The sequence below is a fragment of the Drosophila ficusphila genome, unplaced genomic scaffold, assembly GCF_018152265.1.
Source record: "Drosophila ficusphila isolate 14025-0441.05 unplaced genomic scaffold, ASM1815226v1 contig_127, whole genome shotgun sequence".
Lineage (NCBI taxonomy): Eukaryota > Metazoa > Arthropoda > Insecta > Diptera > Drosophilidae > Drosophila > Drosophila ficusphila.
The window spans coordinates 175-14,934 of NW_025064016.1; the positions used below are offsets into that span (position 1 = coordinate 175).

At 38.4% G+C, this 14,760-nt stretch overlaps 1 protein-coding gene and 1 non-coding gene across 2 annotated transcripts in view; one reads left to right on the forward strand and one right to left on the reverse strand.

Moving 5' to 3' along the window:
* Nucleotides 1–270: 270 nt before the first annotated feature.
* The window catches only part of LOC108092654 (tyrosine-protein kinase Btk29A), a 47,824-nt gene continuing 33,334 nt past the window's right edge, over nucleotides 271–14,760 (forward strand). The window contains exons 1-2 of the mRNA XM_017192310.2: nucleotides 271–635; nucleotides 2,782–3,051. Of these exons, the coding sequence (XP_017047799.1) occupies nucleotides 2,800–3,051 (252 nt within the window). The 5' untranslated portion in view covers nucleotides 271–635; nucleotides 2,782–2,799. The remainder of the gene's footprint in view (nucleotides 636–2,781; nucleotides 3,052–14,760) is intronic.
* Trnak-uuu lies at nucleotides 10,494–10,566 on the reverse strand. The gene has a single exon. It is a non-coding gene; the product is annotated as a tRNA-Lys (tRNA).

The window sequence follows — 14,760 nt, forward strand, 5'->3', positions numbered from 1 at the left end:
AAAAATTTTTGAGCGCGCAATTAATAGACGGCAATGATTGGTTAGTATTTGTCAAAGTTGTATGTCGATTCAGGGGCGGTATGTTTCCCCACTCAGTATTCGGCCACACTACAGCGAAGTTGCGGCGGCGCGTTTGGTTCGGTTTTTAAGAAGTATTTATTAAATAGTTATAAATAATAGCTGTAAACAAACCATTAAAAGCGAACAACAAGTGACAAATAAATATACATTACAATTTCTAGTTATACCATTAAATCGCGAAAGTGCAACTGCAACGGGGATAAAAAGTTAAGAAATTCCAGGAATCCTACGTTGCGCCTGTTGCTCTCTTTTGTTTTGCGGGTGTGTGCGGGTGTCTGCGTGTCGGTGAGAGCGTCTCAGCTGTGCCTGCGATATAATATTGTTTATAAAGTTTTTTTTCGCAGTATGCAAATACTTAACAAGCCGGTCGGTTGATTTCATCGTATTTACTCTCGTCGCCGCGTAAACGAAAGTGATTTGTTGTTGTTTTGTTTGTTCCGTCTGCCTCCAATTGAAGAATTGTGATTTGTTGTTACTAACGAAAATTGTATTGTTGCTGTTGTTGTTATGCGGTCAGGTCATTGCTTCAAATTACTCAATCAACGGCACTTGTGGTAAGTATCTGGCACAGTTATAAATTTTGTATTCGTTCTTGCTTCTCATTCTTTGCACCCCTTTATCGCTATCGAATTTCGTCTTTTGTTCTTTGACTTATCCGCACTAATTCATTTGCTTGCAAGCCGCGCTCGAAACTATAGTATTCTCTGTAGGGCCGATAAGAAATATTTCTATAATTTCTAATCAGACGCCCTTGCGTCTCCAATTGAAATAAGCTATTGTTTAATCCTCTCTTTCAATTGATAAAACAACAATGAATCCGCTTTAATTTAAGTGATTATGGCGACTTTGTTCAAGCTCCAAATTCCCTAAGAAATTGTATTTTAATTAATTTTAAAATAAGTTAAATAAGTGCTTTCTTAATTGAATTAAAATAAATATTTAGGCTTCCCCAACTAGCTAAGTAATTATTTCATCGCTTTAGATTTCATTTATGCTTATTAGGTAAACAACGAAACGCATGATACCCACGATTTCCAATTAGAATGAAATTCTTGCTAAGGTCGCAGATTCTCCATTCTTCTTCTTCGTGGTCTGTCGACTAGAAAAAGCGCGACAATAAACAAAAATTAAATGCAAAGAATACAAACTAAGCGCGACCATTTGCGTGGCGAAATTCAAAGTCAAAAACGAGTTGCCAGGCCACGCCCGCTATATGTACATATATATAGGTATATATACGTATGTATGTATGTATGTAAACTTATGCAGCCCAGGTCTTTGGGCCTCTCGCTCCACGAAAAAGATTTATATACACATTGCGCCTTCTGCCTTTTTGCCATCCTTTTTTCCTTTTTGTGCCTCGGCCCGTGTTTATTTTATTTCTTATGGCCATGCGCGTTGCGCTCAAGATTCTCTGCCCCTCTTCCAGATCGGCTCCCCCTTCGGTTCTTCCCCGTTTTTGTAGCGGCTCTGCTTGATTAAAGTGAGGGGGTGTGGTGGGTGGAGAAGTGGGAAAAGCAGGGGAAAAAGAGGAGCTCGAGCGTTTGTCGCCTTTGTTTTGTTTCGATCTTTTCCAGACGCGTCTGTTCATGTTTGCTGGGTGAACAGGAGCGGATTTGGTAATCGCCAGGATAATACAAATATTTTTTTTTTTAGAATCGCGAAAATTTGTAAACATTTTTTTTCCAATAGATCTTTTCATTTGCATTTTAAATCCGTAAAGTGGCTTATAAATCATTTCAGACTGCGCTCCTGTATTCTTTCCTGCTTCTGGTTAGCTTTTGTTGAAGTGTGATAATTCCGTAGATCGTATTGTTGCTGTTCCTTAAGTTGGAGCCTCGTTTCAACGTGCCGTTTGTTTGTGTACACGCTTTTCACTTCGCAACACGAAGAGGATGGAAGAGGAAGGGGAAAAAGGGTAAGGACAGCGGAACGAAGAATATACCGCTTTGGGGGCTAATCCTTTAATCCGCTGTGTGCGACTTCAAGGTCAGCAAGTGATCTTTGCACGAGTGAACTTATATAGTGTATATCTCCTGTCTAGTCGGGGTTAATTAATTGTCCGTTTAATCGTTCGATTTGCTGCCTGACTTGTCTGTCCACTCTGGTTCCTCTTTTGTACCTCTACTCTTATCCATATGTTTGTACATACAGACATACATATGTATGTATGTTATGTATATTTTCCACCACTTTTCGCTATCCCATTTTGATTGATGTCAGCCGGAACGCCCACGTCAATTAGTCAACCAGGTAACTCCCAATGCTCTAATGTTTTAGTCGTTCAATGTTCCACGGTCAATGCCTCTAGGGGCGCTCAAAAGATTCGCACGCCCACGCCCCCTAAATATAGATTTATGGCCTTGTCTTCAGAGTGTGTTGTAACCAATTTTTTGTGTGAGCGCTGCTAATTTTAACAATCTCAATACGAATGCGACATTGTTAGTGACGTCCCACAGAATAGATCATAAAACTATTTAAAAATATTTTTTGACGCTGATGGATACAATATTGAAAATATGAAACTATCTGCAGAAGAATCAGGGCGTTTATTTAAATAAAAAGTTCTTGTACTTTAAGACATCAGGAAAAAGTAATGAGTAAACTCAAGGGTTAAGATCGCCTCTGCTTGGTTGTAAATATTTACATACATCGGCTTTTGGTAAATTAATATTTTTTCTTTTTAATCCGCTTTTGCAGACACTTTTTCTTGTCAAGATGATGGGCACAAAGCATCGAAATTCACATGTCAATGGCAGCATCAAGTCATCATCATCGCTCCGATCGAGCAGCAAATCCTTTCAGGCCAAAATGGATAGAATGTCTGAAAGATTGTATGACGTCGTTAAAAGCGGTTCAATGGTCAAAAGGGCCCAAAACAAAAAACGATTCACGCCAGTGAACTATAAACATCGGTGGTTTGAGTTGACCAAGCGAACTTTCTGCTATTTCGATGTGGAAAATGTGGAGGTGAGTCATTCAATTATGAAAACGACAATTGGTTTTATTTGGAATACACTAAATCACTTATCAGAATGAATCAACATAATCTTTATTAAATAAGCGAAAACAAAACGAAAAGCTAAGATTTTTTCTGGGAATTTAGACTGTTAATAAATGATCGGTTTAATTAGTATGCATTTTGTTGAAGCAAAAATATTTCCAATTTATAATTTATAAATGGACAGAAATTTTATTTAGCACAAAGCTCGCCAATTATTATTTTACATTAGGGGTTTTTTAAATTTTATTAACCTGATTTATAATATATAGATTATAGACAACTCATTATAGGAATCCAAAAAAGAACATTTGCAAGGAGTTAGCCAGTTTGCTTGGCTGACAATGACACGTCTTGAGATTCGGACGGACGTTCATTATTCATGTTCAAGTGGGCATCTCATCTTGTCGTCATGGTTTCGTCATTTATTGCGTCGTTATTACGGCACCTACCGGCTCGCAAAATTTCACCACCCACCGACCGGGAAGAGTTACTCTGCTCGGGCAACCGGCTGCATTCGTTTCAAAACAAATGTCGCTTTCGTAGTGCCCGTTTCGGAAAAGTCTCCAAGCTCGACTTCGGTCGTAGATGTGCCATCCAGTCTCCGACTGGAAATTAACCACTGTGGGGGTTGGAAAATACACACACAAAAGCAGCTGTTAACCGGCACAATGCCCGAAAACCCACCCTCAAAGTCCTTGGGTGTAGACTCAGTGTCCTATCCCGTTATGCCATTCCAATTGGAAGCGGAGTTTCCCTTGAGTTTCCCTCTGAATTTCCTGGATGAAGTTCAGTAACCGTGGCAGGAGTTTCTATCCTGGCTTCGTCGCGTGTGGACGTGCGTTAGATTTTCGCTAAAAATAATATATTAATTTCCTGAACTTTCTAAAAGGTGTTTAAATAAATAATACAATTTATCGTGAGTTTTTTAAAATTAAAAAGTTTTTCAAACTCTTTAGAAACATAATTGTTTGTCTCAGTACTGGAAAAACAAACAGTTTTCTTATGCGCCGGCTGCTACCCTTGAAAATTTGATTGGTTTTCAGCGGCAAACTGAAACCACCCTTATTCCTCATGTTTCTAACTATTAAAGAAACTCTTGTTTATTAAAAAAACATAAAACCATAAAAATAATTTAAAAAGTGCACTGCAATCTTTAGATTGTCAAAACGTAACCACCCGAATAAAACATTTAAATCGCAAATCCCTTCCATGGCGTCGTTGGAAAATTTTTTGCGAATCTAACCGAAAGCCACCGAAAAAAAGAGAAGAAAACGCCCCACCCAAGGCAAAAGTTTTTCAAGTGTACCCAGCTGCCTCTGTGTGCGTGAGTGGTGCGTTTGTGTATGTGCGTGAATCTCCGTGTTGTTGTTGTTTTTGCTACTATTGCCGCACCCCAAATTTCGAATTTTGTGTGCCTGTGCCTAAATTAAAAGGATTATCCTGACGCCCAAAAGGACGCATTTTTAGCCCTAGGTAAGCAGCGTGATGAGAAAGAGGAAAGTCCTCTGGGAGATACTAGTTTATGTGCCAAGTTTGAATGCCGTAATTGAATTAGATAGGCTTTTTGTTCTGGGGGATACGCCTAAAATTATGCAATAAAGATTCATTTTGGTCTTGATTGGAATCGAGAATTGTTTGATATTATTGTTTGTTATGAAACTGGTGTAATAACAATTTTATTTGAATAAAACAACAACAAGAGGTATTCAAAGAAAAAGTTTTAGCCACAAGCTAAATTAATGCGTAATTTATATACATATGTACAGTATATTACTAAAAAAATAAGATAATCTTTAAATGTTTATTACCAAAACAGAGTAAGGTATAAGGTTATATAAATGCGAATTTACTAATATGTATATTTTTTTAATATTTTAAGCTGAATGCAAATGTAACTACGCAGTACAATTTACTTCTTTCTCAAGGGAACGCGAATCGCTGCATCACAATCTAAGCTCCTTTCAAATTTAAGGAGACGAACGACAATTGGGTGTCAATCACTCTTGTCACTGTAGCCCATCATTTTCCCATTCATTTATTCATTTGGCTGGTTTTCCTTCCGCCACCACCGCCGCTTTTCTTTTGTCCTTATTTTGAGGGCTGCTACAATGGTGGAGTTCGGTGGTTCGATGAACTCGAGTAGAAAATGTTCAATTAATTGATTGATTCGCGGTGGCTTCTTTGTGAGGTCCCACCCCCTTTTTGAAAGTTGAGGATATTTCCAGCTGCTTGGCACTCTTCAGTCTACCGTCCTTCCTGCCTTGTAATCCAATGTCCGAGCCTGTCATGTTTATTGGGGTCAGACCCTTGGAGCTGATTAATGGGTAGCCAGCAACAAGCTGAGCCGGTCAATTCATACATCTAGTCATTGCACTTTTACACTAAGAAAAAAACAGATCCAAAGCGTCTCCTTTCATGTTTTATGAAGTCAAAGTCTCTATATGTCTGAGTGCTTTTTTTTCGCAATTAGGGGGAATACGTTATGAAACTTTTATAAACTGATTAATTATAAAAGAATGCAGTAGAGCGATTTTTTATTCTTTTTGCTGGGTGTAACCGATGCACTCCCGCCTAGGCTTCATCATCATCGCCACCACCGATGTCGTAGTTGTGTCATTAACCTGTCATAAAAATCGCAGCTTGGGCCAGGTCCCAGTTACAGTCGCAGTCCCACGAGTGGAAAAAAAAAGGGGGAACTGAAGTTTGGAGACGGGACTCGAGGAACCGAACCATCCTCTATGGCTCACCGCGGTGGTATGCTAATTGAACCCGGACTTTTTGTTTGCCAACACTTTGCAGTTCTCTACGCTCTGCGCTCCGTGCCAATGCGTTCGTTCTGCTCTCTAATACATTTCGCACAGATTAAGGCTGTAAATAACAATTTTCCGAAAGGAGGCGGGTCGCCATGCGATCCGCGTTAAATAGAGAAATGAGAAGGGGGCTAAGTGTGAATAACGAATGTGGGAATGCGCTTTCTTAAGGAGATTTCTAAAAGGATATAAAGCTAATACTTAAAATAAAATAATAAACCTATATCACTTCTGAAGACTATAGATTAAATCGATTAAAAAAAGGTTTTAAAATGGAAAGCACAGAAAGAAATTTCTTAAGAAGAAACAGGTGACCCCCACTTTCAAAATAAGTGTTTAAGAATATGTTACAAAATATGATTATGGTTTGATCATAAAAGATTATTTACATAGATCTTTATTTTATTGGCTTTGTAAAAACTCTCCATCAAACCCCTTTCTAACTAAATTCAAAGATAATTTCTGTGACTACCTTGGGCTTAAGGTATTTATAGCTCTAATAGATAAATATAAATTGTGCATACCCTTGCCTCATATCTATTTCCATGCCAATGCCCACTGCCCTTCGGCTAATGGAAGTGCCATCTGGTTGGGCTTGAGTTCCTTGCCACCTCGGCTCGTAAATATAAATGCTGTAAATGCTTTCCCCATTATTGATGTTTGCCTGTGTGGAGGACTAATCCTGTCCAGTAGCCACTTCGAAAACGAACTCCTTCTCCGTAGCGAAAAACATTTTTTTATGACTACTCGGGGAGTTTTTATTTTTTTACGACACACTCGGAAAGTGTCTTTGGACCTTAAAGCCCGGGACTAGAGCTGCTGATCAATCTCCCACAATTGTGAGGCATACCCAATTAGACATTTTAATTTATCTCTTCGCTGGCCGTCACCTCTTTTTCTTGCTTTTCCTCGCTTTTAAGCCGCCTTCGGTAAAAGAGAAATATGTCTCTGGTGGGGATTATTACTCATCGCATGCATTTTAAAATTCTTCACGAATTGACACCTTTGGGAGGCCTCCGTCGAATGGCTTAAAGCTGATTTCGTAGAATTACAAAACCCGCATCGCTCGTTTTTACCCTTCCTCCTCCAATGCTGACAAATTAGCGAGCGAAGCTGAATATTTTTATATGTTGGGTGGTCCCGTTTCCAATCGTTGTGTTTTATGCCTTTATAAATCTTCGCGCTGCATTTTATTTAACACGAAATTGGCGCCAAAGCCAAAATGTTTTTGATAAGCTTCGTCTTCTGTTGTTTTTGGGATGGGGAAAACTTGACTCTGACATATGTCGCCCCTCTTTTCGGTTCCGAAAATGAGCGTATGGCATGACTCTGTCCTCGATTTAATTCCCGAACCTTGGAAGACAACCTGATGTCTTTTGCGGATGGAAGTTGCAGTTGCAACCGCAGGCTAAACGACTGAAATGTTGAAGCCTGATTACAGTTTCTTACAGTTAAGGCTGATACTCTTTGATTTTTGGGGAATATATGAATAATAAGCTTATAGAAAACATATATTACTACGGATATAATATTAATATTAAATATTTTTGCATGCTAAAATTGTAATAATGAAAATCAAGTTTTAGTACAATTCAAGTTAATATTACATTATAAATCTTGTCTAGAGAAATATTACATTTATATATGTGAACAATTTAAGGGTACATTTTTATTCTAGCTCAAGCTTATTAATTATTTTTACAAATTCCTAAACATGGCACTACAAATTCTGAGAACAAAGAACCCCAATTTCCATACACCTCCTTACATGACAGCTGACTTTTGTGCTGACTAATTACGAGCACTTTTGGAGCCATTTACATGTGCACATGTGCTCAATACATTTCAATTGTGCAGAGACCAAGCCCTTTTGGTAAGCACTTGTAACAATTATGAATCACATTCGAAAAGGTAACACTCAAGCTGTTCGAACTGGAACTCGAACCGAGCATGATATCAATAAAATTATAAGGAAAACCTGTTGGACAATTGGTGGTCCGCTGGTACATGATTTGCCTATTAACGGATTTCTGTCCGCGAGATGATTCATTCACTGAATGGAAGAGTTTTTGGTGTTATCCGGCGTGTCTTGAATGCCAAATGAAGGTTTTGCAGCGTCTAATGAGTTGTAAAGCCCTAAAGGAAGAGCCTGCGGGCCTAGGAATTTATATATATTTTACCTTTTGTGCCTGGACTCCCAGACGTCGCTTTGTCTGCTCGAGCTTAAGCTTTTCATGCTTCATTATGCTGCCTTGAATGAATCTCTCGCTCTGGTCTATCTCATCCCTGTTCGGCCTCCTGTCTTCCTTTGTTTTCCTTCGCCCACGAGCTGACATTGAGTTATTACATCCAGACAGAAGACCCTGCCCTCAAGTTGGCCGTAAAAATAAAGCCCAGTTCCAATCAAGTCGCTCCCACAGCAAGTGAGTTTAGGCCTAAGCCTAAACACCTTTTACGCCTTATTATCGGGCAGCGACAATAAACAATCATTTAATTGGAATTATGTTCGAAAATAAACGCCTTTCTACGGAAAAACTAAAAGTCTTAAGCCGTTTTATTGGCATTATCGCTTCAGCTATTTCCGCTGTTAATTCAAAGCTCACGAGCCATCGAATCAAATAACCAAAAAAAAAAAAGCCGAAACCCCAGAAAAAACAAACCGATCCCAATAATTAGAAATCAAAGCCGGTTTCATCCAAATGTGTGAGCATGTGGGGAGCAGTGTGGTACGAAAGTATATATCCATAATTTGAGTTTCAAGAGAATATTTTACTTATTAATAAGTACAAAAAAGAGTCTGAAAGTTAAAGCTTATATGTATTTTAGGGATACATTTTTAAAGAAGTTAAATAATAATCATTTTGTTTTATTTCAATATTTTCCCAACCAACTGCCTTACATTTTTGAAACGCACTGTATCTGAAAGCGATTCCGAAAAACTTGTCTACTTTCGTATTCAATAGTGTTATCATGAAAGATGGTCTGAATGGTCAGACGCAGACCGCAAAATCGGCTCGGGGTCTTCGAGTTCCAGATCGTTGAAAACTCGTAGCCTCCCCCTTTCCCCTCTGTGGTTGATGATTGATCTTATCGCGAGCCGCTCGCCTCGTGAGTCATCATAAAAAACACATATTTCTCTTCTTCAGCAGCCGCAGCAGCAGCAGCAGCGATCGCCATAAGTTGTTAGCTGTTTTGTACTTTATGGCTTTTTGGCGGCGAAATAGGGGCGGTGGATCGCATAAGGGGGGGATGACTTCATAACTCAATGTGGGTTGTCGTTTCGGTTCTGTTTAAGCTGCGTGCGAGACTTACTTTCCTCATTTTTTTGGCCCACACAAAGGCCGTTGCTAAAGTACTATGGAACGAAAAATGCTCTCGGACAGCTAAAAAAAATATGTTTCAACTTGTGGGAAAAAATGTAATTATGTACTATAAATTTTCAAAATAATTACTTTTGCAAGTTAATAAACATTTACGACTATGGGCATATATCTTTACAGTAAAGAGTACGTTTTCATTTCCCTTGTCCCATTTTTAATGCAACAATTTAATTTAATTTTCGACTCAAGTCTTTTAAAACACAAACTAAAGTGTTGTGCTTTTAGGTAAGTCTAGACAAGAATTAAATTTGAGTTTGTTTCTTTTTTCGATTTTACTGTTTATCATCAACCCATTCTTGTTAAAGTGCGTAACTGTAAAATCATCCGGGCAATTGTCCAAGCAAACATGCAAAAAAAAAAATATTCACACACTGGCTGAAAAATGTCCAAAATGATAAATGGCTTTCGCCGGTCGCCGCTTTTGACTCGACTAATTTCCGCTTCCAGTGCAATTTCGCCAAATCAAAATTCCCTTGAATTTGTCGTGTAAAAGATCCCGATATGAAATGCAGCCAGAGCCACTCTTTCGCTGAATACAGCATAGGAACACATGTAGGCATGGCCAATGATTCAATCTGCTTGGCATCCACCCCATTTCCGGTTTCCATTGCAGTTTCCCAGGCAGCTCTTTCTCTTGGTGGCTCTTTCTTTTTTTTCATTTTTAGTTTTGGGGGGCGTTTCGCAGTCATCGGTCAGGAATTGGCGCAGACACTGCGCTTCTGTCAGAAGGCGAAGGATCCCAGAGTTTCGACCCAGACAAATTGCCCGGCGGGCGTTGCTTGTGTGCTCTACTGCCTGTTGTAGGTTCCAGTAACCCGTGATCCAAACCGAACTACAGTGTTACTTATAATAGTGGATACAACCCATTAACCCTTTTAAAATATTCTTTAAAAATAAATAGCAAGCAAACATTTAAAATTAGCACAACATTTTCTAAATCTAAGAATGTAAACGGTTATTTCACAAGAAAAAAAAAGATTATCCAACCCGAGAATTTAATATGGCTAATGATGGTTTATTTTATTGGAGCTGCGCTTTAAATCCGCGTTTAACCAACCAACCGCCCTCTTCCTGCCCTAATTATGTTGTTGCAGATGCAGTTTTATGAATGAATCACAGCCCCCAGCTCTTTCCCACACGCTTGAAATGAATGAGAAATTTTTATAAAAATATTTTAAAATGCGTTGGAAAAAAAATTACAAAATAAAAAAGTTGGCTCGCCCGAGCAGGGACTTGAACCCTGGACCCTTGGATTAAAAGTCCAATGCTCTACCGACTGAGCTACCCGGGCACATGGCTACATAGGGGTTTAGAACCCAACAAGAGCGAAGCGTGCGAAAATCAAGAGAGAACAGAACATTGGTGCTGCTTGCTTGTGCGCTCTCAGAGTAAAATGCTCTGACTCGCGTGCCTTTGAGTCCGTTAGTCAGTGTTCCTCCTCTAGAATCGTGTTCTAAATATAAACAATGCGCCTTTATATATTTCTTACTTGTATTTTGGTCATTTTTTTTTGGGTATGAATCATAATAAAATATGATAATAACAATTATAAATCATAAAAAATATTCTAAATTTCAATACCACAATGTAATGATAATGTACTACAAAACTAATTTGACTGTTAAATATTTTTTAAATGCAGATAATGTATTAATCATATAGAGCACAAGCTGAGCGCAATACATGTTGTGGTATAAATAACTCAAAAATGCAACAATAAATTTTGAAAAAATATCATTTTTTATAAAATAATGAGCGTTATTTTATCATTTTTTAAATTTAAAGGACCTAATTTAGTTACTACATTTACACACATATTTACACGGACAACTAAACGAATAACATGGAATTTTCTTGTTCTGCATTATTTATCAATAAAGATGAATTTAATTAAAGCAAGACCAAGAAGCGTTACGCCTCAAATCGAATTTCTAAATTAATCCGATTTGTTATTGATATCCCAATTAGAGCTTCCATTCAACACAGATCAAAAAGTATAAGAACCACAGTGAACGACCTCCTCGACGATTTGCCGATGTCTGTGAATGAGATGCGGCTGGAGAAATGCATTTATCAAAACATAAAAATAAACACGAATTGCTTCGAAAATAGACAAAGGGCGCAGAGACCAAATGTTTCCCTCGAAAGATCCGAGGAAGGAGTATGGTTATATTTAAACAGCTAACCAAGCAGTGGAAAATGCTGAAAAATGCCTTTGCGTAGGGGCATACTTCTTCGGCTCCAACTCCAACTCTGATCTCAACTTCGGCTTTTCCTTTTCTTTTTCACAGCTGTCAAAGGGAACGGGAACTCTTTTCGTTCGCATGTAATTACTTGATATTGGGTAGATTTCAGGGGATAGGAATTTCGGGATAGGGGTTTTCATTGGATCCACTCGCCGCTGACCTTATGACTGACAATTTCCTCAGCACATTTATCTCCTCGGTTGCCCAGCTATCGCACTTTGTTCCCCACTCACTTTTCAATTATTCCTCTTTCTTTGTCTCCGCGGCGGACAAGTTTTCCATATGTGTGTTTGCTTAATACGTTTTAAGCGCTTTTTAAGCGTTCAAGTCACGATTTTCATATTTATAGAGTTGGTTGGAAAATCGAGGGGAAGGGGATAAGGGGATCGCTGATTGATCAGCTGTATATATGCATGTGTATATGTGTATGTTTGTGGATGTACAAGCTCTTCTTGATGCCTATCTTCGATTCGATTTTTCTTCTCTTCTTCGTCGTTGTCTTTTCTTTTCTATAAATTTAATTATTAGGGTTGCTCCAGGCCAACTTTGAACTTTGTCTTATCGTTAATTACATCGCCAACGCTTTTTCGTTTTTCCCAAGATTTCCTCTGGTATTTCTTTCTTTCTGCGACCCAATGATGGATCACTCCCATGTGTAGGGGAATTCCAGCGAAATTGCAGTTCATGCTTTGATGGCTTTTCTCAGGACGCACACGAAAAATGATGGCATTTGTTCTCAAGCTAAGCCCGAAAATATAGATTTTAATTAAACACTATAATAAAAGAATACATTTACTGTCAAATTTATTTGATTTTTGCAATATAACTAGTAATTTATTCGTTTTAAGTTGAATGTGTATAATTATTTTTAATGTATTCCTTAAAAGTTTTGTTAATTTCATCAAACAATCAAAAATCTGCATAAGAATTATTTGTAATGAGGTGAACAGTTTGAGTTTGAGAACCTTTTCTTGAATGCAAAACGCAGAGGAAGTGAATTTTTTTTATCACGAAGAGGCGAAGACAGCCTAGATGAACATGGAATGATTTGGCACAAATTACACACACTAAAATTAATTGCGCCATCTTGACCAGAACGTACGAGTCAACCAACCATGTCCTTTTGATGGCTGGGAACCAGCACCAAAGACCAAAAGACCAGCGAAAACAACTCAAATTATGCATAGGAAAATTTTCGTTTTCATTGGAAAAATGCATAAATTTCCCACTGCCCCCTTATCCGATAGAGGAAACATATGCCGGGCAAAGGAAAAACTTGGCTGTCTTTGTTTACATTCTTCTTTTAACTGAAATTTATTGCCGTTTGCCGCTCCTACGCGTGAAATTGTAATAATTAAAGAAAAACCGGGGGAAACTTGGGGGAAATTGAAAAACCATTACGTCGGGTCATTTTGTACATTTGGTTTTCTCTTTATTACAGTTATAATTTATTTGAGGCAATTTTTCAATCGCACTCCACATGCGGTCAGTTAAAGAAGCGCTCCCTCCCAGTCGCCATCAATCATGGGAATTGTCAGGGGGTTTCCCCCACCCCATAAGTTTACCCTCGATCAATCGAAGGGAACATATGTATGTACATATCTTGCCCGATTCGTTACGCGGCTCAAAGTCGAACCGAAATGGCATTTTAACATGCCACATGAGGCAGTTTGGTTTTCATTAATCAACATTGTAAAGGTTTCACTCTTGAACTTCGAGGATGCACTTGAGTGGGCGATATAGATAAGGAGTGGGGGCGGTACACTTAACTTTCCAATGGAGTGGTTCTAGCTTCCTAATCGGGTTTCTATCATTCTAACTTTTAAGAGCACTTCTAGCCACCGTAGGAATAATATTTTTAGGGAGTGTTAAGAATTTGGTCTTGTAAGTCAGATAAATTAACTAAAACAACACTTGTTATGCTTTTATATGAATATGAATAGAAATCCTTTCTAATGGAAATAATAAGCGTAACTATTTATTAGTTTGTATTTAAGCCGTTAAAAAATAATACATTCAAAATGGAGCTTCAACACCATTTAGTGTTCACTAAAAAGTGAAGCAATCTTCTAGTTAATTTGCTTATACTTTAATTGCATTTTCTCCGCTTGCTCTCTTCATCTATTCTTTAATTATCGTTTCATTTTCCACGCTCTCTCCTTCTGCTAACCCACTCCACTTTGACCCTCGGCAATGGCAATTTTCACTTAATCGTTTTCCTTTATTGTGCTGGTACTCAATTTTCCTGGAGTTTTGTTGCGTTTTTCCTCGCCGGCTCCCCTATTTTTCTTTCCTTTTCGTACTTTTTTTTTTTTTTTTTTTTTGCTTACCTGAGGTGCAGTGCAGTTTGCTTTGACAGCTCTCTCAATTATGCACAGGTGATTGCCGTGCCATTAGGACGCTCTTTTCCGAACCCTCCCCTGTTTTCCCTGTTTTTCCCCGTGAACAATAGAATTAAATAAGTGTACACACTGAGTATACTGGGTCCTTTACAGGTGCGTTTCGTGTTTCAACCTGTTGTCCTTTTTAGCATATTGTGTTACCTTTGGTTGCCTTGGCTGCCTTTTCTTCTCATGCTTCCGGAAATTCCTTTGCCATTTGAGAGTGCAGCAGAAAAAGCAACTACCTTTTGTGTTTTTCGTTTATGCAAGAGAAATACGTTTTTAACAAGCAGGGAATAATTAAGAAAAATATTCCCATGTCAGCGGCATTTCCTACTGTAATAAAGAATTAGCCCCAAGGAGGTTTTCTCCCAAGTTCTATACACACTTTGTTTGCTTAACCAACTTTCGACACCCGAAACCAAGTTCAGGCTTTAGCCATTCCATTTTCATATTCATTCAGTGTTTTTATGGCTTTTGTTTTTGGCTGCAGGCGATTCCAGAAAGGTTCGAAACCGAAACTGCATTTCGTTAATCAGTTTGATTAATGTTGCCCTAATTGACTTTCACTTGGCGGAGTTCCATTTCGTCTGGGCCTTTCCATTTCGTTTAACGAGGGTATATTATTTTTAAACAGCATTCTGCGGATCGGGTTTTACAGGGTATCGAGCCTTTCTTTTTCATTTTCAGTCAATGGAAATTTCCATGCGAGTTTGAACGATCTCCGTTTAATTGTCGGCAATTTTTAGCTCGTTTTCACTGTGAATCAGAAGCAGCTGCATCTCCATTTCGCTTATTGATGCCACATGTCCGGACATATGCTCAACATTTGCGCAACCTTTAGATGTAGATACATTC